We start from the raw sequence: 26,239 nt of genomic DNA, 5'->3' as shown, positions 1-26,239 counted from the left end.
ACGCCGCACCCCGGAATACCCTCGATTTGCCGAAATCCTCAGGATGCCTTCCAATGCCTATATAAAGGCACCTGTAAGCTTTTCGCAGCATTGGACACTGCTAAAATGTCTTCCCCTCCCTTTTTTGTTTCAGCTCACATAGGAGTCTATGGGAGCCCCCACCGTGCCAGAACGATCTTTTCGGCGGCCGTATATGTGTTGGCGCGAATTTCAGTCGCGTATGTTCCAATTTCAGCCGGTCAACGTTTTTACATGCCGTATATTCGCCCATGTGAACGAATGCATTGGAAACCAATGGCTCAGGTGGCCGCATATATCGGCCGGGCGTTAAAACATCACCGTCTATACACTCATGTGAAAGAAGCCCCAGGCTGTATTTACACCGGCCCCACGAGTTGCGCCAAAGACACCCTATTCATGTGATATGTGAGGACACTGCACATTTCATGCTCCATTCTCATATGATACTCGCACGGCATTGCGGCATGCAGCGATCTTTGAATCTCAGTCCATGGGTCCGAGTGAAAAATCCTTTATAAATGAACCCATTCAAATGAATGGATTTATTTTCCGTGTGAGTTTTGTTCATATAGGAGAGTACAGAACTTTCATGGGTTTAACGGACATGTAAATCCAGTTTAATACATTATACAAAGGACAGTACCTATTATATGATAATGATTTATATACTATATATAGTAATAGAGCATATTATATGCCATCTATAAGCAGCAATGCTATAGGATACTTTAATGGATTTCTTTTCACTATAGTGTAATATTGACAGTATAATGGCTCTGATGTGACACTATGCTGCAATAATCCTCCATATTACTGCATATACTATTAATATAGTTACTTCTCTATGTACTATACTGCCCAGTGGATAGATTAGTGCATAGTCTATGGCACATAATGACTACCTGATATTCTCTTCTCTCACCTGACTCTGTAGGACTCCTAGTTAATAAAAGAAGACAGGCAAGTTTTTGGCAGGAGCCCAGTCCCAGATAGGAGGTAGGAGCTTCTGACATTTTCACCAGCAGACCCCAGTAATGGGAGGGACACTAAACTCAAATCCTGATATATAAGGACTCTATGGGGTTTAGTGGGAGCACAGAACCTATGAGAGGTCCAGAGACCCCAAATAAGGCACAGCAACAGGTAAGGCTATAATGATGAGGAGTTAGAGCATCAATGTAATTGCAGGTTATTTCATTTTTACATATTGAATATATTGCTATTGCTACTAATACCATGGTTAAATATCAGGGTCCCCCTGCAGTCCTCCAAGAGCTGTTGAACTACAACTACCAGCATGCACTAGTGCCTGCAATGTTGAGAGTTGTAGTTCAGCCAGGGTTTTGCTGTTGCAAGACACTAGACGCATTATGATCTAATCCAAGAATTATGATTTAATATTATATAAAGTTTTATGTAGTCTGCCAGACAGCCAAATGGAAATGTTGGCAGCGCTCGAGGCTCAAGTGTAAATTGTATTGTTAACGATGAAGTGTAATGCCAGCACCTGACGAGAACAAGGCGGAGGGTTTATGTGGATAATATCAACCGCTGCAGGATTAAAGCAGCTCAAAGCATATCCTACATGATGGGATTAGGCTCTATGTATATTATGATAGGGGGGGGGGGGGGGGGTTATATGTTGGAAGGATCTCCTAATGTATACTTCCAATGGCAGGATGTGTCATATCCCATTGTATAGGTGTATGCATTAAGAGCTTTTCCTAATGTCTGCTCTGAATTTAATGTGAGCAGAGCCTTAGGGCTTACTCACACAGATGTATGTGCGTGCGCAATATGCAAAATATAGAACCCATTTATTTCAATGGGTTCATTCACATTTGCTCAGGGAAATTGGCCCTTTCAATGGCATAGAGCATAGATATATATTTATTTATTTATTTTTTTTGCAAGTGCACACAAATTGTGTGTGTGCAAAAAGTACAGCAAAAAACAGTTGCATGTGCAAATATGTAATTCCCATTCTGCAAAAAAACACAGCGCAAATGCACATGTAAATATGCATATGCTTGTGTGAATCCAGCCTCCGTTGCAACAACTCATGCTGGGCTCACCGTATGCTCATTGCATGTTACACACGCAGTAGCAAAATCCTATAGACTTTAATTACGCCTACACGTTAAAGTAGTGTATGATGGGGATTAGTGGCAAAAAATTAATGCACGAAAGAGATATGCGCTAACCCGTTCATGTGAGCCCTGCCCCAATATCCCAATGATACGGACAGTATGACACGGGATCAGCTTAGATACATTGGCTGGCAGAGTTTTTCAATATAAGAGGGGCTTGGATACACTAGTCAGCAGGACAAAATAAGACCTTATCAGGTTGCAGTAGCTACACCAGCTGAGAAAGGTCATGTCAGTGATAGGCTTGGATACATAGGCTAAGCAGTATTATATCATCCATCATGAGCTTAGATACAGCAGCTCAACAAGACACTGCTCCTATACAGTAACTTATAATGGCATTTACAAGAGGGGAGGGTGCACAGCTGTGTGATTCTGAGACAGTATCACATCTAATAGGCTTGGATACAGCAGCTGAGTAGAATACTCCACACGGAGGGATTAGATACACCGGCTCAGCCGCACATCTCCCTGGAAACTATTTAAGTCTTGGCAGCGGTGCACCTGAATTCCTTCCCGCAGGCTAACAATGCCGTCACTGGCAGGTCTGCTCACTTCTGGCTGCAGCTCCAACAGCATTTAGGGACACATTTATTTAATGACTTTGATGCTGTGTAAGGGATGCTGCGGGGATCAGTGTAGACATACCATTGGGGGTGCAGTTGTATTTGGGGTCCTGGTGCCCAAATATCATCTGAAGGAAATTGATCTGTGGGGCGGATTTTGCTTCTGCAGCATGTCGCTTATAGCATCCAGTAAATTCCTGACTAGATAGTGTAGCTTTTGCGCAGAAGACAATCTGCAGCAGACTCCGTTCCATGGGGACATACCTGAAGGCTGGGTTCACACAGGGAGGATTTGCCGTGGAAATTCCGTGTGGAATATCGCTGCGGTAGATCCGCCTGCGGCCGCTAATCCCATGGTTGGCCAGCCATGTGGACGAGATTTGTCAAAAATCTCTTCCAAACAGGACGGCCAATCCGGATTCCCCAGGCGCAGCATGTCTTCTTTTTTTTTTTTTCCGTTGGGACTGCGCTCCTCTCTATGAGAGGGCCGACCGGAACGGAAAAGCATGCAGCCAAGCTGCTCTAAAACCCGCAACTAAGTGCTGCGGGATTTGTAGATGCGCTTTCCCAGCAGAAATCTCACGGTTTTTCGCTGTGGCAAAACCGAAGGATTTCCGCTGGGAATACAACCTGTGTGAACCCAGCCTAAGGCTGCGATGAGCGATGTATTCCTGTATGGCACAGCAATGCAATGCGGGAAACAAACCCTAATATGTTTGATCTCTCTGCATGCTCTTGCATCGCAGCGACAATCCTCACCAACTGGGTTGGCGGCAGCAGCGCACCACGTGCTAGCCGCACGCGATGCAACGCAGGATCACTGCCTCACAGAAGTGCTGGGAGGCATGAAAAATTTTTATGTGCAAATACGTCTGTGTGTAGGTAGCCTTAGGACTGTATCACGTGCATGAAAATTTCTCTCACGCAATATGCGGAAAATAGAATCCATTGATTGATTTCAGGGGACTTGTCGGCGTGCCCAATTCTCATATAAATCTCACGACCATGTAAAAGCAGCCTAAGGAACGTATATGTTCTCATTTATGGCATAGCCCAGCACCTTCTATAAGGCTACTCATACATATAGATGGCTGTTGGTTATTCGTCCAACAGCTGCTCCTCCCTACTCCCCCATACACATGCATTATCCATTGACTATGCATTAGTCTTTAATGGGGAGAGAGATGGGGCTGCTAACAGACTCCATTTGTTGTCAAGGGAGAAAGTGGGCCGCTGTAGACGAAACTGGTTAATTTGGCCAACAGTCTAGCAGCAGCATATCTCTCCTCAGAACATTCAGATTGGGCTTGTTGAAATTCATCATGTTCAACCCTTCTGTCCCCGGACACTCACCATTATAGAAAAGTTGGGACACCACCATAGATAGTTGGCCATTCTCGACAAAGTCTTTGGGATTGAATGTCCATCTAATATGTAGGGACCCCTTTAAAGGTCTTATATGGTTTAAACAGCCCTTATCTGTTTAAAGGGAATCTGTCAACAGGTTCATACTGTCCAAACCACAGGCAGTATGAACCCAGAACAGGGACAGCAGTTGGCCCTGTGTGTCTTCTTGGGAAATGCTGTGGCATCTCAGAATAAAGTTTGATGTTGGATCTAAAGCTTCCCTTTAATTCCCTGACTATGTACCGATTAGAGAGGTCTTCACTTCCAGGACCCCAAGAAATCCGCTGTGATCATAGATGACAGAAGAAGTTAATGAATCACTGCACATCCCTTTGTGGTGCCCCTCAATATTCATATGCCCTATTTTAAAAAAACAGGTTCTCTACAACCCAGGCACCCCACATTCAGTCCATTATGACTAATAAATACTTTTGTGAGCTTTTCTAAAAAAAGTTTCATAATTAGTAGTTTTTGCCTCTCCATTAGTTTTTCCGGCACTGTGCATCTACGGTATGTATCTATCTGGAATCCAGCCAACAAAAGCTGTCTACTACGGACTGTATTTTATTGCTTTGCTGCTTTTATGTCATTACACTAAACAATACTATAGCTACATAATGTCTTCTATTAAACAACTAGCCGTCAAATGGTATACCTGTTACCATTGATGTCCTTCTAAACATGACACTAATTAACAAGTTAACTTTATTGAGATCCATATCAGGTGTAAGATCTGTGCTCATCTCATCGTGCTCTACTGCAATACAGAACAATAATCCCAAACATGTCCTCTCCCGGTACATTCCATTCAAAGCGCAACCCAAAGACACTGAAGACATGTCATGTCTCTGAACCCTGGGGCAGTAAAACAAAAACTTTATAAGTGATGTTAACTTCTGCCAGGAAGCAGGAGCCAACTTTTTGCATCTGTAGAAAATTGCTTAGTGGGTCTCTAATGCACCCATCTAGTGGTGCATTGGACCTTTTTTGGTCACCAGAACTGCAGTAGTTCATCATGGCATAGATGGTTGGTTTGGCCGGCAGTCTAGTGGGAGCATATCTCTCCTCAGAACAAGAAGATTGGGCTTGTTGAAATTCATCATGCTCAAACCTTCTGTCCTTGTACATTCACCATTGAAGGAAAGTTAGGACACCATCATAGATTGTCAACCATTCTCAACAAAGTCTTTAGGATTGGATGTCTATCTAATATGTAGGGACAGCTTTAAAGATCTTATGTGGTTTAAACAGCCCTTATCTGTTTAAAGGGAATGTGTCACCAGGTTCATGCTGTCAAACCCACGGGCAGCATGACCCCATGACACGGACACCGGTTGGCCCTGTGTATGTCTTCTTTGGAAATGCTGTGGCATTTCAGAATAAAGTTTTTGACGTTGGATCTAAAGCTTCCCTTTAATTCCCCAACTATGTACTGATTAGAGAGGTTCCCACTTCCAGAACCCCAAGAAATTAGCTGTGATCATAGATGACAAAGAAAGTAAATGAATCATTGTACATCCCTTTGCGGTGCCCCTCAGTATCCATATGCCCCATTTAACAAAAAGAGGTTCTCTACAACCCAGTCACCCCACATTCAGTCCATTATGACTAATAAATACTTTTTATGGGCTTTTCTAAAAAATAGTTTCATAATTAGTAGTTTTTGCCTCTCCATTAGTTTTTCCGGCACTGTGCATCTACGGTATGTATCTATCTGGAATCCAGCCAACAAGAGCTGTCTACTACGGACTGTATTTTATTGCTTTGCTGTTTTTATGTCATTACACTAAACAATACTATAGTTACTTAATGTCTTCTATTAAACAACTAGCCGTCAAATGGTATACCTGTTACCATTGATGTCATTCCAAACATGACACTAATTAACAAGTTAACTTCATGGAGGTCCACATCTGGTGTAAGATCTGTGCTCATCTCACCGTGCTCTGCTCCGATACAGAACAATGATCCCAAGCGCTTCCTCTCCCGGTACATTCCATTCAAAGCGCAACCCGCAGACACTGAAGACGTGTCATGTCTCTGAACCCTGGGGCAGTAAAAGGAGAGCTAAAACTTTATAAGTGATGTTAATTTCTGCCAGGAAGCAGGAGTCAACTTTTTGCATCTGTAGAAAATTGCTTGGTGGGTGTCTAGTGCACCCATCTAGTGGTGCGTTGGACCTTCTTTGGTCACCAGAATTGCAGTAGTTCATCATTCATCTACTAGGTCATGTAATTGTTCCATATGGACAGGAAAATTCTTGTAGCTGCCACCAGTTAGATGGAGGATCTGAACAGCGGACAGGAAAGGGTCATTGGTTTCTACTGCTTGTGCCAAATTCTGACCTCCCATCAGCATGGTGTAACAAAAATCTGGATTCATCTGACCAGGTGATGGTTTTCCACTGTTCAGCGATGCAAATTCGGTGCTCTTTTGTCCACTGGAGTATTTCCTTGCCATTTCTCTTAGCAATAGAGCTAGAACTGGTCACTTATTTCTTAGCACTGATGGGTTATAATAGATGAACATATTGGTTTTGTAGCATTGTATTTGGCAGTAATTTGCAAATCCCCTTTAATCAGCTGATTGGTAAGAGTCTGCCACTCAGCATCCCTGCCAATCGGCTATTGATTGCCTATCCTGAGGATAGATCATCCACTTTTTAAAAGCTGGGTAACCTTTTTAATAATTAGTTCATCAGTTTGCTGACAAGTGGAACCTCCAACAGATTAGATTATAAAACTGAACATAATTATTTGGCTTATTACATAAGAGTTACATTAACTCCTTGGAAGCTTTCTCAAGGATTTCTTCCCTATTGACCACAGTATCACTCCACTCTGCGCACAATAGATCAGTTGACGGCAGATACATTTGCCTGGGTGCCAGTTTTCTGCCAGAACATTGTGTATCCTCCGTCATATAAGCAGGTTCAGAAAATTTGGCACAATAATGTGACCCAATGTATATAGGACTGGGCAAGAACATCAAGTACTAATCGTTACAGACAGCCTAAGGGTACAACACACATGGTACAATATAAGGAACTGGTTAAACAAGTCACTTGCCTACAATTCTGTTCTTTGAATGCACGTAATTTATTATTTTTTTAATTGTTTTTTGATACACTTGCCTTAGGGCCTTTTACAGGGACGGTCCCAGTGATAGTGGTTTCTGTGTCTTTACTCATGAATGAGCATCATACAATGGAAGTGAGCGGGCCAAAGCCCGAACTTCTCCAATCACAGTAAGCAGGCAGTCATTCATAGATGAACGCCTGCCTATTGACACGCCTGATACGTCGTTCAGCTTTCTACATGCAGAAATTGAATGATGACCAAGAAGCGCATTATCATTCAGCATTCGGTCGGGGCATGCTGAACCACTTATCGGTCCGTGTTAAAGGGCATTTGACTTTTCCAAGTAAATTGTCCCAGGTGAAAAGTTAGAAAAAAATCACAGCAATGACCTCCAGGGGGCAATTAAGAGCATTCCCAATCATGCACTAACAATTAAAGATAATTATCTACCCTGCTGGCTGCTATATTTGTCTATGCACCAACCGCTTGTCAACATGTGTGTTTCATGCAAAACCCCTCACATCACTTTTCTGGATATTCCGATCCTCCGGCACTTGTTTCATGCACGTCGGAGAATCAGCAAGTGTTTCCCATTGATTTCAATGGCTAACATCACATAGCATGGAGTTTTCAGGGGGGACGTGAAAAAATAGGACATGCAGCGTATTTTTATTTTTTTAATTTTTTTTTTCTAAATCTGTTTCTTTGTCGTTGTTGCCCATAGCAACCAATTGCAGTACTTTCATTTCTCAAACGGTTGTGGTAAAATGAACGCTGTTCAGTGATTGGTTGCTATGGGCAAAAGACAGCAGAGACGGCTTCATTATTAGGGGTCTGTGTCTCAGGATCTAGTCCGTTGTGGACTCGGACAGCACACGGACTACAAATACGGTCAAGCCCTTCATAAGGTGGGATTTCACGCCGGTCCTCTGTTCTCACAAAGCTTCCTCATTGTTCTGCACTTGTTTCGATTCTTCACTATTTACAAGACTTGTTGATGATGAATTGTAAATCCCATTCCGCTCACCTCCAGCGCTTAGGTTTGTTACAAGATGGACTATGAGGGACCTTTCACACGGGATGGAATATGATGCCACGGAAGCCGCTGTAAATTATGCACCAAAATCCATAGGTTACCTGCAGATTTTGATGCAGAACTGAAAATGGCGCAAAACCTGTCTGCAATTCTGCATCAAAATCCGCAGTTAGACCTGCAGGTTTCAATGTGCAATTCCACAGTTGCGGATTTGACTGCGTCTTGCAGCGAATTTTGGCCCCATGTAAAAGGTTCCTAATAAACCGTAAGTAGCCATATCTATATGAGCTACACCTGATCAGGATATGTTGTCCTCCTCCAGATGTAGACAGATGGGATCAAGTGCAGATTATGTCCCCCCTGCTTCCTCATTGACATTGGGGGAGATTTTTCAAAATGTTGTATATTAAGAATGACTGTTGTTGCCCATAGCAACCAATCAGAGCTCAGCTTTCATATATTCATGAGCTCTAGTACTATAAAAGCTGAGCTCTCATTGGTTGCTATGGGCAACAAATGACATTTTTACTATAAGGGCATATTTACACAACTTGCATAAATATACAATCTATTCTCTTGAATTGATTCATCTACACAAGTTGCGTTTTTGGGGGGGTTTTCCCCTTCGCTGCAAGAAAAAAAAAATGGAGCACAATCTTTTTGGGCATACCCTTGCCATACCTGTAGGGTCAGCTCAGGTATTCAGGATATGCCATCTACAAATACCCAGACTGATGTGCTCCTAAAAATTCAGTGGCTATTAGAGGAAAAAATGTCCATCTCTGGCCAAGAATGACATAGCCGGCCTGACAGTCCATTCCAGTGTAATCCCGTCCTTCGCCCGGTGGTGTTTGTCCTGACTCAGAGAATCTATTATCTTTCCTGCTGAGAACACAATGTTAACTCTGGAATCACAAACCTTTCAATGATGCCAATATTGACGGTCTGGTCGCTTCTGTAAGCTCTCGTAAAAGTAGCAGATTCCATTGTTCCTCCTTGGTATGTCAGGCAATGAGCCAAGTGAAAAAAATGCATTGCTTGTGGCTCTTTGATGTACTGCACATCACTGCTGTTGAGGCTTCACTTTTGCCACATATGTGTTGCAATGTATAGGCTTAACATTGTGAGTCTGAGCCCATTTTTGTAAGGTAGAGGTGTTCCTGTATAGATGGGAGTCTTCCTGGATGTACAAGAGTTCAACTTAATCTTTGCTTAGATTTTAAAGCCAACCTGTCATTTATACATGCAATCCAATCTATGGACAGATTGTTAGAGAGGAAGAGAAGCTGAGCAAAATGATATATTGTTTTATGGGGAAAGGTTCAGTATAACTTGTAACTTTATTCACTTAATCTCTGCTCACTTTGAGCTTTAAAGTCCAGTGGGCGGTCCTAACTGGTGATTGACAGCAGTCCCTGCATGAGAAGCACCACCCACTGGACTCCTATGCCCAAAATGAGAAAAGATTTAACTAGAATACAATGAATCATTCCTCATAAAACTATATATCTACTCTGCCCCTCTTGCTCTATAATATGCTACCTACAGATGAGACTGCATGTTTAATGTTATAGGTTCCTTGTAAGGGGTTGTCCAGAATTTAAAAAAGCATGGCTACTCTCTTCCAAAAATAGCAACACCCCTATCAATGGGTTGTGTGTGGTATTGCAGCTTGGTTCCATTGAAGTAAATAGGTCTAAGTTGCAATACCCAACACAAGTCATGGCCAGTAGTGGTGCTGTTTTTTGTAGAGAACAGCCATGTTCTTCTAATACTGGACAACCCCCTTAAGACACTGGGATTCCAGCTTTTTGTGAAAGGGCTCAGGGTCTTTATCCTCCAGAGGAACGGATACAGTAGTCTTGGTAGTAGTGGGCTTTGGTGCCCTGTCCTAATATTCAGGCCTGATTTCAACCAGACCACTCAAAAAGAGGTTTGAGTCTGGAAATGGGCTGGAGGCTCCATGGGAAGCTTACATAAGTTTTGGGAGTTGACATCCCTGCAACTAATGTTAAACTTTAATATACTGTAACTAGAAGTAAACAGTTCAGTTCCCATCTCTGGATTGCAATATTTTTTTTTTTCCTCAACTATTAATGAGTGGATAATTACAATTCTCAATCCAGTGTAATGGGTTTACTTTTCAGAGGCTTTTTTTTTTTAATCTTTATTCCATGAAGTCCTTACCTGGTAACTAAAGTCCACAGGTCGGGCAAGATACACCTTCAAGAACCGGGGAAGGAGGAGGAAAACTATTACCTAGAGAAGGAGACACATTCCATTGGACACGGGTGTTATAAAAAAATCCCTTTCTGCATAAAGGGGATGGCGGCGGCATACCCTACTCTATCCAAGTCAGAGTTATGACATGCAGGCATTAAACACAGACGGCAGTTTTTAGAGGCACGGAAAGATGCAAGGGACCAAGAACAGGAAATGCTTGCATCTCTTTAGTACAACAGGGAATGTTGATGGGTGGTAGGTATAACCCTACAGTTTTGGAATATTATGACAATTATGCAGTAATGTAAGACTTATGGTCTGTGCCTGAAAGCACTGAGGTTTCCATATAATTTTCATTCTCTCGTGCAGGTTTGCCCTGGAGTGACCTGCACACGTCCTAACGTCAGGACTTCTTAAGAGCTCAAGTCAGCTGAGACCTTTACAATGGCCAACTGTAGTAATCCCACAATTATATATTTCAAGAGATTTAAACAAACTGCTTGAGGCACAGACAAGAACACTGCTACCTGTTGTTAATAATCCCATACTTAAGCTTACTTTTCATACGGTCATGTTCCAGGCTCCCAATTATACGGCATATGAAAAGCTAGCTCTATGTACTATACAAAGGCTCCCAACTAACATGTGCCATATATAAATAATACTGGTGTTGTACTATGTGACAGAGGGGCATTTGAACCCTCAAGTACTAGTGTCCAGATGCAACAACTTCCTCTGCACCCCTCTTGTAGCTAACCTTTACCTAAAAGCCAAAGAAGCCTTGCTCCTACAGCTTTGTACTGAGAGGCCACATACAGTATGTCTGTCTGTTATCAGGGCTGTGCAGACTTTCTAGACTAACTGCACACAGAAGAACTGTGATCAACGAGATTTCCTGTGTCTTAGATACTAGCCTTAGAAATACAAGGCTTCCTACACATCTGCTTCATGTACTTTAGTAATCGTATGAAGGCACAATGGCTTATTTTGGTGAAACAATGGTATTAAAAAAAAAGCCCTACAAACAATGGGCCCCAACATGGCTCCATGATTCTGGCTGACGTTGAAGAGCCTTCATTCATTCATCCATCCAAACAGTCTGATGGGGGCTTCATAACAGAAGATAATTTTACCCAGTATTCTGTACAATTTGTTTCTTTAACGAAACCCCTACAGACTGTTTGGGACATATAGAAGAATGATTTTCAGAGGTGAAATGATGAGCGCTATCCTGTGTCATGCTGGCAGTAAAGCATCCTGAGACCATTCATGTGTTGGATTGCTTTTTGATCCAAGTGAGTGGGCTCACTCACAATTTTGCCTAAGAATGCTGCCATGAATAAAGAATGGTGTCTAAACATCCTCCAAGAGCAACTTCTCCCAACGATCCAAGAGCAATTTGGTGATGAACAATGTCCTTTCCAGCATAATGAAGCACCATTTCACAAGGCAAAAATGATAACGAAGTGTCTCAAAGAACAAAACATTCAAATTTTAGGTCCATGGCCAGGGACTTCCCAGATTTTAATCCCATTGAGAACCTATGGTCAGTCCTCAGTGGGTAAATAAACACATAAATTGTGATAAACTTCAAGCACTAGTCCATAACTGGTTGCTAGGACTTGGCCCAGAAGCTGATATCGAGCATGTGAAATGCAGAAGAAAGTCAACACTATAAATATTAAATCTTTGCCTAAAGTTGATTTGTCAAAAGTTTAAAAACTTATGAAATGCTGATAATGGCTTCTTCAGTATATCATAGAAACATGTGACTAAAAAATCTAAACACACTAAAACTGCAAACTTTGTGAAAAAGTTTTTGTGTCAGACTCTAACCATTTGGCCACAACTGTATAGTCATATAAAGGTTTATGTAGACAGCAGGACCTTGTCCACAAAGTCTGGACTAGAGTATTGTCCTTTAGTATGGAGTCATATAGCCTCCATGCCCTGCCATACAGGCTCCATCAGACGGTGGGTTTCAGGACCTCTGTTATATACCGAAAAAAGACCTGGAGTGGTACAAGTGCAGCATCCAGAGTGGGCCCCAGCCCAGGAGAAAGCGGGGGTAGAGTAGTTCACTTGTCACGGTGACTCTACTGTCTCCCACCCGGAGGGTAACCAGGGACACGCCCAACAGGCGCAGGCAGACTATATGAAATAGGGAAACCCACAAGTGGATTACCTTAGACCTTCTTGTCACTCGTGAAGCCACTATTGCTTCCTTCACGGTGATCTCTCCGGGGAATAAATAAGAGTCCACACACTGGGTAGAATTCAAAAGGTCCAACTGGGAACGGTTGGTAAAGCAGCCGTTTACTGAGAAACTTGAATAAACTACTTTCAACAGTCCTCTTTACATCCACCAGCAAAATAGTGAGGGTTCAGAACACGTGAAGCAACAGGGTGGAAACGTGGGAGAAAGAGTGACTTACACAGGCCTAGTTAACTGTGGTTCCCTGGTCCCGGACACTGACTCTTGAGAAACTCTACCGGTCCACTCTCACTTATCTTTGCTACCTTTTCACCTCACACTGCACAGCGGGCAAACGCCACTTGTACTCCATCAAAGAGGGGGAAGGAGAAGAAGGGGTTTGTGGCATTAATGGGATATCTGCTCAGCCTCTTCCATCTCTTCTTGTACTTAGACGAAGGCACAATGTCCACGTGCAGATTTTAATTATAAAATCCACGCGTGTCTCCGTACAGGAGGTCTGTAGCTCCAGAAGCCCATAGGGATGCATTAGCATCTGCAGGGCAAATAAATGCATGCGAATGTAATTTTTTTTTATTTTATTTTTTTTTACCCCGGCGTGCGGCAATGGGAGCCGTCCGGACCCGCGGCACACCCGCAGCTGTCATTGTGCTGTGTTGCAGGAGATTTTTTTTTAAAAAGTGTGCACGACGCATGCCCGCGGCATGCTGCCGGCGTGCCTAGCATATTTGCTATAATGAAAACAAAGATCTGGTACTGTGTTAGCCAGTAGAGCAAAATGTGATTGTTCCCAGCAAGAGAAACCAAGTAATCTTGTAGATATGATACCTTTTAATGGCTAACAAAAGTACTTGATGTAATAGCGAGCTTGCGAAACAACGCAGGGTTCTTCTTTAGGCTTAAATGGATTGGATCTGGTTTGCACTTAAAAGGAATTCTGCAACAGCAAACAAACTTTTTTTGTCTAGACACTGATAGCGGAGTGAAAGTTTTTATGGTCCCTAAATTACTGTTGGGTGGGGGGAAAGGTCATCAGGCTAGAAATGCTACAAGAGGTACACACACATTTTTAGCTAAACACTGATAAGGGAGTAAAAGCGAGGATGAGATCTCATCGCCACACGATTAAACACAGAAAAAGAGAATTGCCTATGGCCGAGCGATTCTCTAACCATGGACATAACATAGGAGATATGAGAGTTTTAATATTGAAGGATGGTTTCAAGTCACAAAACCATAGAAGAATTTGGGAATATAAATTGATAACAACCTTTGACTCGCTGAATAGTGGGTTATAGTATTACCCATGATTTATGCGTGAATGGGAAGTGTGAGACATTTATTGCACAGATAAGACCCCCATCAACAGTAATTCAGGGACCATAAACTTTCACTCCCTTATCAGTGTTTAGCTAAAAATGTACAACACACGTGTAGAAACACTCCAGAAAGTTGGCTTTATTTTAAATCTGGTGCCTGACAGATTTATTCCACAACACAGCAAACTTATGTACAGCATACAATACAGTTCATTTGTACCCCACCGGGGTAAGAGTCTAGGGGTGGCCTCCCTGTCAGACTCGAGGCCCCCACACAGTTCCACACTGGACCTCAAGCTATCAACGTCCCCCTGAGTGTGACAGGAACTGATCTTTTATGTCACTTCCTGCCAAACCCACATGTGTTTTCCCTCTTGTCAGGTTCCAGAATGCCTGTGTATTGCCCTCTGCAGGCCATTCTGTACACTTCACTCCTACACCATGCACAGTAATGGGCAATCATTATTTGGTGGGTGGGTGTGGCAACCCTGCATCTCATGAATATTCAGGACTAGTTCTGTATCTGGCTGCTACTAATTAAATGCATGGTTCTCTAAAATTGCAGCAATACATCTCTGCAGTAATCTGTGTGACAGGCATTACTTTGTGCTTCTGTCAGTGATGGCTGCAAAAAGATGGTAGCAGTGGGCCCCATTAACTAGTGGCCCCTGCGCAACTCCAAAGGTTGCTCTTGCGTATGTCTGTTCTAGCAGCTGTCTTCTATGGCTTTTTTTAATGTAAGTCTTTAGTCTTTAGACTTTGAAGTACAGCTTTTATCTTTTACCACAGCAGGATGATTGAGCACAAGGCAAGACACTGATAAGATGCTGCAGAACTGTAAATGCGCCTTTCTAACGAGATCAATAATAACAGAACTAAACAAGAATAAAACTAAATATTTCATTCTTCATCCTCCTGAATCTGCATTGGAATTTTTGTATCTTTCTTTGGTCACACATTGATGGTGTTATCTATATCTGGTATACTTCACTATTAATTCCCCAGGGTGACAGACACGTGACAGCTGCTGCTGGTCTGCAGTCTATTTCTGTGACCACAGTGGTCTTTTTTTATGAGGGTGATGTATTGTGATGTCTTTTCTGCAAACCTCCCAAAGCTGGTGATGGTTTGGCTAAGTTGCTGAGTAACTACTGCAGCTCCAGTCTCTGTTCCCTAGGGAGGAGGGGAAATATAAGATGAGATAGTAAGACCTTGGTGCTGGAACCCAAGTCATCACCTTCAGTCGTGACTCATCAGTCGTAGTGGACATTGAGACGTCTTGGAATACACAGAAGCTTGTAAGTCTATTTCGGTCTTTTGGACTATAACTTGAGAGCAGTCTATTGCTTTTCAGTGGCTTGCTATTTGAAGGGGTGAGTTGGGGGGGGGGGGGGGGGTAAACATCTCCATGTAGTTTTGGGCTATTTTGTCTAGTTTTTGAGCTGAGTCTAGCTGTTAGGTTTTGTTCTGCTTTTTTGATAGTTTTCTATAGAAAGTTTAATCAAAAGAAGTAATATGTTATATAATGGGGACTATATGCACTTTTTTTTTGTTTTTTTTTAAAGTTATATTTACTCAGACTGCATCCAGCAGTCCAACAGTATAAGTTTTCCACTTATTAAAGAAGATCAATATGAGAAAAATGTTGTAATTGAGCTGCCGCATATAAACTGTAATTATTGCACTTTTTTTCTTCTAATGGCCTTTTGAGCAGGTTATTATGATTAATTATTTTACACTTCTCAGTAAATGCTGGTAATTAGAGATGAGCGAGCATACTCGCTAAGGGCAATTATTCGATCGAGCATTGCCCTTAGCGAGTACCTGCCCGCTCGGAAGAAAAGATTCGGCGGCAGGCGGGGAGCGGCGAGGGAGAGCGGGGAGGAATGGAGGGGAGATCTCTCTCTCTCCCACTCCCCCCCGCTCAGTGCCACAACTCTCCTGTGTCGGCACCCGAACCTTTTCTTCCGAGCGGGGCAATACTCGCTAAGGACAATGCTCGATCGAGTAATTGTCCTTAGCAAGTATGCTTGCTCATCTCTACTGGTAATAGGTCAGATGCAGGTGGATAAGTTCATATCAGTATTGGGGCTAGTTCACTTCTGTATCGAAGGCTCCATTCAGAGCTTCCGTCGCTGTATTCTGCTTAAGAGGAGCTAATGGTGCTTTATGCAGTGCTATTTTGTCCTGTAGAATGTCAGATGGATGTCCAGAAACCAAACTGACTTCATTACAGTCAATAGGGGTCTGTCCAGTTCCGTCATGACTGGTCCATTTGGCCAGTGGGTTCCATAACCCATAGCACTAGTATGAACTAGCCTTTATATGCTGGCAAATAAACTTTTAGAGATGCTTGATTTTTGAACTAGTTGTCAAAGAAAGCAAAAAATTGTCTGAACACACCTGAAAGCGCATGCAACAGGTCATATAGGGCTGATATGCATTATTAGAAAAAGCACTCCACTTCAGTTTAATGTCCTGCAACTCATTTAAATGGATTACCAATCAGCCATCACAGATATATGGAACATCCTAATTTAGCACAATGTGGCTTCTGTATGGGTGAATTATAAAACCAGGTTACTTTGTGACTGTTCTGTAACGCCAGAAATAAATGGGCCCCAGTGACTATGAAAAAATGTCAGTTTCTCCCTTGGTGAACTTGAACATATATTAGGAAATGGCTTGGGATCAGTTTATACCTGCATCCACAGCCCTGCTTGATTTCCATTGTTTGGCACTATCCTTTGAACCAAACAATGAAAATCCCAGAATTGGCTTATGCTGAATCTGAGTGGTATAGAATGGACCTCACTGACCATAATGGGGTCCTTCTGGCTTCCAGCATACTAGGCAAAAATTTTATTGGAATTGGGCAAGTTGGTTTTGCTATTGTCCATTATTTTCCATTGTACCTGTGCCAGAGGCTCCAAATGGATGCGACTAGAGCCTTATATGGCAGCTACCAATTCTCATAATATGAAATGGAATAGGCAATATTTGCAAATAAGAACATGCTTGATGCCACGAGTAATTTTGTCTGACACTGCTCTGCATAAAAAGTGAAACTTCAGGGTTAGGAGTTGTTCGGTAGTTAAAGGGTCTTCTGTGGCACATATGGTCAATCATATTCCATACTTGTGCAGCTACAGGAGGACATTACTAAGCAACTCGGAGCCGTGTATGAACTCCACCTGTACCGGTATGCTACTAGAATGAGCATATGAGTACAAGGTTATATCTTAATTTTTAATTGCCTCTTCCCATTATTGGCATACAACGCAGAATCTGAGTGCTCTGATATGGGAGATTTGGTAATCTGGGTGTGTTTGGTTTCATACGGGAAAACTTTCAAAATATGTTATGCCATGCAAGAGGGCACAGCCAGTTCACAAACAATACAGTGCAAATAGTCATCAAAATAGGTAAAGAAACATGTATTGAAATTTCCTTATTTATCATGTGAGGACTTTAATCTGGTGTCCCCAATAGGTAATCTGTGTGTTTAAAGACAAATGCTAAAATCAATCAGGAATGTTTGCCTTGAGCTTCTCTTTAAATTAAAGGAGCGCTGCACCTATTTATTCTGTCCAGTAGGAATCTTGTGCCCGATGAACTAAAATTTCCCAATACAATTTGCAATTGTATTTTATGCTAATTGGTACGGGTTTTGGTTTACCTCTTGTGGAAGAACTGCTGTGGAGGGGGCAAAGTGGTGAAAATGGTGGACCAGTGATTAATCACCCAATTGATCACACAATTATGGCATCTCCATAAAACATAAAAGGGGTTGTATTGTCCTGAATGGAGAACCCCTATCTATCCTTAACGTCACCCAGTCTGTTTCAGGCAGGCCGTCCCACTATCCGGACCTTCTATGATCAACTGGTGGGGGTAAAAGCAGCCTAGTCTCTAGTTGAGCTTCAGTGGCACATCCTTGTAATGTACACCAGTCTGATCGCCCAGAAAGAAAGCTACCTAGGGATACCTGAGCCCTAACAATTTGTCTAAGGTAAAACCTCCCTCTAAGGTCTGTCACACAGTGTATTTGTCACCGTTTTGAAATCTGCTGTGATGACGGGTGCTTCGTTCACCTGACACAATGACTATCTCAATATGTTCTGCTTGAAATAACACCATCATTCACAATGCCTGTAATGTAGAAAATCACTGAGAACAAATAGTTATGGTGAAATGAAGCATACATTGTCTTTCTGGTGACCTTCTCTGCAAGCTTGATATACATCACAATTAATTGAATTCAAAACGGCCGACATGTTGGAAGCCAGTTAAGCCATCTTACCTGCTTTGCTCGCAGTTGGTATGCAAAATTGCATCACTGTCTGCCAAACTGTTCATTCTATATGGATGTTTCCACACTTTTGAGACCCTCTACACATTGAATGTGTATATACATAAATTTCTGCCATCAGAGGTCATGTGTATCTTGACCCATGGGCGTAACTATAGAGGATGCAGGGGATGCGGTTGCACCCGGGCCCAGAAGCCTTAGGGGGCCCATAAGGCCTAACGTCTCCATATAGTAAGCCTAGTAGTATGAAGAAAGCATTATAGTTGGGGGCCCTGTTATAGCTTTTGCATTAGGGCCCAGAGGCTTCAAGTTACGCCCCTGTGACTTGACCATCAGAGCTTCCCTTATAGAATCAGCTGCTTGGAGATTAATACTTTTTTAAAAAGGAGCAAACCTTCATCCATACAAGGGAAATGGCTCTCTGGTAAAACCCATGTCTGGTGCAAAGACTGGGTTAAAAGTCCTGCACCCTCCCATATTTGCATGGAACCATACACCCCATATAAACACAGAACCCCACTCCGGCCCATATGAAGATAACCAATACTCTGTATTAGAAGAGTCATTATTAGGAAAGCGTAATAACTAAGATCTGTCAGCATATCAACTAGTTTGGTCGATGTGTTGTATGAGAGCAGAATTGTAACATAGTTGTGTGTGTTTTGGGGGGTTTGTTTCTTATGTTTCACACTGTCAACACCTTTCATGAACTACTATAAAGCAAGTTGTTTGTTTATTTTTTAAATGAGAATTTCTTCAAAAAATGGTCATGTCTAATATGTTCTCTTTTTTAGGATTATATAAGAGTAGGAACTATGGAAAGTCAGATACCCATAAACAATGTGGAAATGGGGGAGAAGAAGCCAGTGGAGGATTCAGATCGTTGTCCCCATGGGGTTGGAGGCGTATTCTGTACAGCTCTCCGTTACATCTCTGGAGAGATGAAAGAATTTGGAGACTGGTTGAGAGGTGAGTGATGGATGGTATTTGACATCAATGACAGTCAGGGACAAGTCTTGTTCTACAACATTCCATAGTACATCGAGGAACTTGTATTGAGTCACCTGATGTTTTCTGCAATACAAGGCATAGCCATGATGAGTGGCTCTGTGCATTGCAAAATTACATAGCAGTTAAGGTGCTCTTTAGAGATGAGCGAGCATACTCGTCCGAGCTTGATGCTCGTTCGAGTATTAGGGTGCTCGAGATGCTCGTTACTCAAGATGAGCACCACTCGATACTCGTCTCGCTTAAACGAGCACTGACCATTGAATTCAATGGAGCCGGCAATACAGCCAGCTCCATTGAAAGCAATGGGCTGCCGGCGAGCGCGGGATTAATCTTCGGGAAGGGCTTAAAAATATAAGCCCTTACCTGAAAATCATCCTAAAATGTGTATAAAAAAAAAAAAAAATTAAATTTATACTCCCCTTTCCGCTGCAGCCGGAGTTCAGCTGCGTCTGGCCGGCAGTTCTCCTGAACTGCTGTGAGCAGTATTCAGCAGACGGGGATTTAAAATCCCCGCCTGATGAATGAGCTGCCTCTGATTGGTCACAGCCTCACCGATCAGAGGCAGCTCTCACTCACACCCATTCATGAATGGGTGAGTGCTGCCCCTGATTGGCTCAGCGCAGGGACCAATCAGGGGCAGCTCTCAGCTGTCATTCAGGAGAGCTGCCGGCCAGACACAGCTGAACTCCGGCTGCAGCGGAAAGGTGAGTATAAATTTTATTTATTTTTTTTACACATTTTAGGATGATTTTCAGGTAAGGGCTTATATTTTTAAGCCCTTCCCGAAAATACATCCCGTGCTCGCCGGCAGCCCATTGCTTTCAATGGAGCCGGCTGTATTGCCGGCTCCATTGAATTCAATGGGCTAACATCGTTCTTCTCTGCCACAGCTGTTACAGCTGTGGCAGAGGAGAACGATCTTTATGCTGACAGTGCGGGGGGGGGGGGGGGGGTGGTCTCACTCTTGCCACTAATGTGACTTAATAGTGAGACCTCGGAGCCCGAAATGCAGCCCAGCATGTTGCTCCTCGCCTGCCCTATCCATTTCTGTGTTTTTTACATGACTTTGGTGATTTGCTAGGATTTTCACAAATGAAAACCTTAGCAGAGCACGAGTCATATACAAAAATGCTCGAGTCACCCATTGACTTCAATGGGGTTCGTTACTCGAAAAGAACTCTCGAGCATCACTGAAAGTTCGACTCGAGTAACGAGCACCCGAGCATTGTGGTGCTCGCTCATCTCCAGTGCTCTTTCATTCTGAGCTGCATACAATCGCCGCCTCCTTCAATCATTACTGTCCTGATGCTGCATATACTATGGTGGAAAGTAGGATTGGAGTCGTTGCTCACTGAATTCAATAGGCTTCTGTGCAATCGCCCAGGATCCCCAAGGCAGAGTACAATTACTGCAGTTTTTTTCTTTTAAGATACTTGGAGCTATAGCAGGAAAGCTGTCTGGTAACCAGACAACCCTTTTAAATAAATAAAGATACAACTAAGAAGATGGGAGTTATGCTTCTTAAGAATTCTGGGTAATGGAGACTTTTAGGGCTACCCTACTACAATGGAACATGTCAAAAAATAGCCTTTGCAAAGTACACCAGTGTCATGGCCATAAGAAGTGCAGAGGTTACAGTAACACTTGCTTTTGGGGCCAAACAACCTTTTGCTACATAAGTGAACCCTAGTATTATAAATGCACATGATGGGGGTCCAAGTTCACCATCTTTTACCGGTATGGGCAATATCAAAATCAATACTTTGCAAAAAGACCCTGCAATAAACCAGCACTGTGTCCCCCTTCGTTTTTCGGCATAGTGAGGGTTCCAGAGATTGGACCACCACTGATGATGTGATGCCAATAGCCTAGCAGTATGCCATCACTTTATAATACGAGAATTCCTTTTGAACAGGAAATTGCAATACTACAGATGTATTCCGTGATCGTTCCTTTTCGCTACTATTATAGCTTGCCTTTGCTACTCGTGTAGCGTGCCGTTCATTTACATGGTATTAGAGGCAGCGCTGAATGACTGTTAGCTCACATTTAACACCTGCTATATCTCTACTTGTATTTCATGCTGTATTGATGTCTTCCTATTAATCCTGCGGTAGTTTTTTTTTGTAATGTCTTTAAGTGTCGCAGCGTACTCTGCATAAAATATTATACAGCAATGACTCGAGTACTAAACAAGACGTTACAGAAATTGGATTGGCCGAGAGCCCAGCTCACAACGTATAGTACGAATTACAGGTGTTTAGTGTACAATGTCAGCAAAAAAGTGTAAAACAAGTCATTCCATTCCAGATAAACCCGTCCCATTCCAGTTCATTGACTGGGTCTTGCGTGGCACATCGCAGGTGATGTTTGTCAACAACTCATTCAGTGGACTCATCATTATTGTTGGACTTTTTCTTCAAAATCCCTGGTGGGCAATTGCGGGATGTGTGGGGACTATAATTTCAACACTAACAGCAATGATTCTCAGCCAAGACAGGTATGTAGAAAAATGTTACACAGCAATGTAGTAATTGTCTTCTCATGTGCAGCAGGCTGTATTGCAGTAGCTATATTCTTGTACATAGGAGGCAGTATTATAGGAGTTGTACATAGAAGGGCAGTATTATAGCAGTTATATTCTTGTACATAGCAGGTAGTAATATTGTAGTTATATTCTTGTACATAGGAGGCAGTATTATAGTAGTTATATTCTTGTACATAGGGGCAGTATTATAGTAGTTATATCCTTGTACATGGGAGGCAGTATTATAGTAGTTATATTCTCGTACATAGGGGGGACAGTATTATAGTAGTTATATTCTTGTACATAGAGGACAGTATTATAGTAGTTATATTCTTGTACATAGGGGATAGTATTATAATAGTTATATTCTTATACATAGGAGGTAGTATTATATTAGTTATATTCTTGGACATAGTAGTAGTATTATAGTAGTTATATTCTCATACATAGAGGACAGTATTATAGTAGTTATATTCTTGCACATAGGAGGCAGTATTATAGTAGTTATATTCTTGTACATAGCAGGCAGTATTATAGTAGTTATATTCTTGTACATAGGGGATAGTATTATAGTAGTTATATTCTTGTACATAGGGGATAGTATTATAATAGTTATGTTCTTGTGCATAGGAGGCAGTATTATAGTAGTTATATTCTTGTACATAGGGGCAGTATTATAGTAGTTATATTCTTGTACATAGCAGGCAGTATTATAGTAGTTATATTCTTGTACATAGGGGATAGTATTATAGTAGTTATATTCTTGTACATAGGGGATAGTATTATAATAGTTATGTTCTTGTGCATAGGAGGCAGTATTATAGTAGTTATATTCTTGTACATAGGGGCAGTATTATAGTAGTTATATTCTTGTACATAGGAGGCAGTATTATAGTAGTTATATTCCTGTACATAGCAGGCAGTATTATAGTAGTTATATTCTCGTACATAGGGGACAGTATTATAGTAGTTATATTCTTGGACATAGTAGTAGTATTATAGTAGTTATATTCTTGCACATAGGAGGCAGTATTATAGTAGTTATATTCTTGTACATAGGAGGCAGTATTATAGTAGTTATATTGTACATAGGAGGCAGTATTATAGTAGTTATATTCTTGTACATAGGAGGCAGTATTATAGTAGTTATATTCCTGTACATAGGAGGCAGTATTATAGTAGTTATATTCTCGTACATAGGGGGCAGTATTATAGTAGTTATATTCTCGTACATAGGGGGCAGTATTATAGTAGTTATATTCTTGTACATAGGGGGCAGTATTATAGCAGTTATATTCTTGTACATAGCCATATACTTACTGACTAAGGAGTGCATATAGCTGCATCCTCTTACCATGCAGAGAGCAGACTATCAAATGAGGGAGCCAATTGCAACTGTGAGGGACACCGATGAGACAGCCACTCATACAGCCTCTTAATATAGGGAAGGCGAGCTGCTTGGTGTATTATCCCACACAGAGTGGATACAGAGTGTCAGACCTTCTGATACATGTAGTACACCATGCAGACCACCAACCTATTAATGACGCCATAATAGTTCGGCAGGTTGCCCTGCACTTCAAACAGTGAACCACATTGGCACTGCCACCCTGGGCTCCCCCTGGAGTCTTAAAGCCACGCTGCATGTAAATGATAGATAATAAATGCAAGGCATTAGTTGGATTTTGGCCAAGATACTTCAGCTCACTAACCGCATCAAGGTTCCTTGCATGTAGTTAGTCCCTACACTAATGAGTATGTCACAGGAGGGGAAATATAAAAACATAAAAACAATCACAGAAAACAGCCATATACCGTACTTGCTGACTAAGGAGTGCATATAGCTGCATCCTCTCACCATGTGGGATTATACACCAAGCAGCTACCGCCCTCTATATTAAGAGGCTGTGTGAGTGGCTGTCTCATCGGTGTTCCTTACAGGTGCAATTAGCTCCCTCATTTGGTAGTCTGCTGCTTGCATGGTGAGAGGATGCAGCTATATGCACTCCTTAGTTAGTAAGTATATGGTCGTTTTCTGTGATTTGTATTCTTGTTCATAGGGGACAGTATTACAGTAGTTTATATTCTTGTACACAGGAGGCAGTATTATAGTAGTTATATTCTTGTATATAGGGAGCAGTATTATAGTAGTTATATTCTTGTACAGAGGGGGCAGTATTATAGTAGTTATATTCTTGTACATAGGAGGCAGTATTATAGTAGTTATATTCTTGTACATAGGGAGCAGTATTATAGTAGTTATATTCTTGTATATAGGAAACAGTATTATAGTAATTATATTCCTGTATATAGGGGGCAGTATTATATTATATTCTTGTATATAGGGGGCAGTATTATATTAGTTATTCTTGTACATAGGGGGCAGTATTATAGTAATTATATTCTTGTACATAGAGGACAGTATTATAGTAGTTATATTCTTGTACATAGGGGATAGTATTATAATAGTTATATTCTTATACATAGGAGGTAGTATTATATTAGTTATATTCTTGGACATAGTAGTAGTATTATAGTAGTTATATTCTCATACATAGAGGACAGTATTATAGTAGTTATATTCTTGTACATAGGAGGCAGTATTATAGTAGTTATATTCTTGTACATAGGGGGCAGTATTATAGTAGTTATATTCTTGTACATAGGGGGCAGTATTATAGTAGTTATATTCTTGTACATAGGGCGCAGTATTATAGTAGTTATATTCTTGTACATTGGAGCAGTATTAGTTATATTCTTGTATATAGGGGGCAGTATTAGTTATATTCTTGTACATAGGGGGGCAGTATTGTAGTAGTTATATTCTTGTACATTGGGGGCAGTATTGTAGTAGTTATATTCTTGTACATTGGGGGCAGTATTGTAGTAGTTATATTCTTGTACATTGGGGGCAGTATTGTAGTAGTTATATTCTTGTACATTGGGGGCAGTATTGTAGTAGTTATATTCTTGTACATTGGGGGCAGTATTGTAGTAGTTATATTCTTGTACATTGGGGGCAGTATTGTAGTAGTTATATTCTTGTACATTGGGGGCAGTATAATAGTAGTTATATCCTTGTAGATAGGAAGCAGTATTATAGTAGTTATATTCTTGTACATTGGGGGCAGTATAATAGTAGTTATATCCCTGTAGATAGGAAGCAGTATTATAGTAGTTATATACTTGTACATAGAGAGCAGTATTATAGTAGTTATATCCTTGTAGATTGGAAGCAGTCTTCTAGTAGTTATATTCCTGTACATTTTTTTTAAATCACAGATCAGCTATAGCTGCGGGCTTACATGGGTACAATGGAATCTTGGTTGGCTTGTTGATGGCTGTGTTTTCAGATAAAGGAGACTGGTATTGGTGGCTTCTTATCCCCGTAATGGTCATGTCAATGACTTGGTAAGTTCTTCTGCCTTTCTTTACTCTTTTATGACCTACCAAATATTGTCGAATGATGCTTGACGTTTTTCATTGCTACCATTATCATCCTTTTACATGTCAACCAATCAATATAATGAATCTCCTTTGACCTTATGTTCTGATCTAGATCTCCTGTTCTTTTTCTATTTCTTTCTCCAGCCCTATCTTGTCTAGTGCTTTGGCTTCCATATTCAGCAAATGGGACCTGCCAGTCTTCACCCTGCCATTTAACATTGCAGTCTGTCTGCACATAGCGGCCACCGGTCACTACAATGTATTCTTCCCCACTGTTGATATTCAACCTATAGATGCTGTTCCAAACATCACCTGGTCTGATATTCAGATAACTTCGGTAAGCCTGGTATTGATATGATTACTCTCACACCTAACTAATGAGATGGATTTTTCAGTCTAGTGAATATTTTTGGCTACTAAATATTTTAATCTTACATGAAGATAAGACAACAGTGACCACACCCCAGGTCTGATGTGTATCAGGATTTGGCTACCAAAAGCTAATGAAAATCTTGTTTTTTGATATTTATTTTTTTGTAAAATATATAAACTTTGTATTCTCCTAATTAGAGATGAGCGAGAACGCTCGGATAAGTCAGTTACTCGAGCGGGCCTCGCTCTTCTCAAGTAACTGCATTCTTGTCTGAGCATGCTCGGAGGCGGCAGAAGGTAGCGGAGGGGGGAAGAGAGAGATTTCTCTCTCTCTCTCCCCCACTAACCCCCGCCTCCCTGAGCACACTCGGACAAGAATGCAATTAATCGAGAAGAGCGAGGCCCGCTCGAGTAACTGACTTATCCGAGCGTTCTCGCTCATCTCTACTCCTAATCATACTGACCCACGGAGCAAAGTTAACATCTCCCTTGTACCACATTGTGAATGCTGTAGTAACGTCCACCCCCCAAAAAAAAAAAAAAACAGAATTGC

General features: G+C 41.6%; 1 protein-coding gene across 2 annotated transcripts in view; it reads left to right on the top strand.

Annotated features, from left to right (window-relative positions):
* Positions 1–1,132: 1,132 nt before the first annotated feature.
* Positions 1,133–26,239, top strand: part of SLC14A1 (solute carrier family 14 member 1 (Kidd blood group)) — a 31,307-nt gene continuing 6,200 nt past the window's right edge. The window contains exons 1-5 of one of the 2 annotated variants that reach the window (XM_066602617.1): positions 1,133–1,164; positions 19,124–19,298; positions 21,651–21,840; positions 25,150–25,278; positions 25,459–25,651. In XM_066602617.1, coding sequence (XP_066458714.1) covers positions 19,145–19,298; positions 21,651–21,840; positions 25,150–25,278; positions 25,459–25,651 — 666 coding nt within the window. In that variant the 5' untranslated portion in view covers positions 1,133–1,164; positions 19,124–19,144. Of the gene's footprint in view, positions 1,165–15,108; positions 15,316–19,123; positions 19,299–21,650; positions 21,841–25,149; positions 25,279–25,458; positions 25,652–26,239 lie in introns of those variants that run through there. The other variant, XM_066602616.1, reaches the window with a different exon arrangement.

The sequence above is a fragment of the Eleutherodactylus coqui genome, chromosome 5 (assembly GCF_035609145.1).
Source record: "Eleutherodactylus coqui strain aEleCoq1 chromosome 5, aEleCoq1.hap1, whole genome shotgun sequence".
In the NCBI taxonomy this organism is placed as follows: domain Eukaryota; kingdom Metazoa; phylum Chordata; class Amphibia; order Anura; family Eleutherodactylidae; genus Eleutherodactylus; species Eleutherodactylus coqui.
This window is presented reverse-complemented; position numbering and strand designations above follow the sequence as displayed.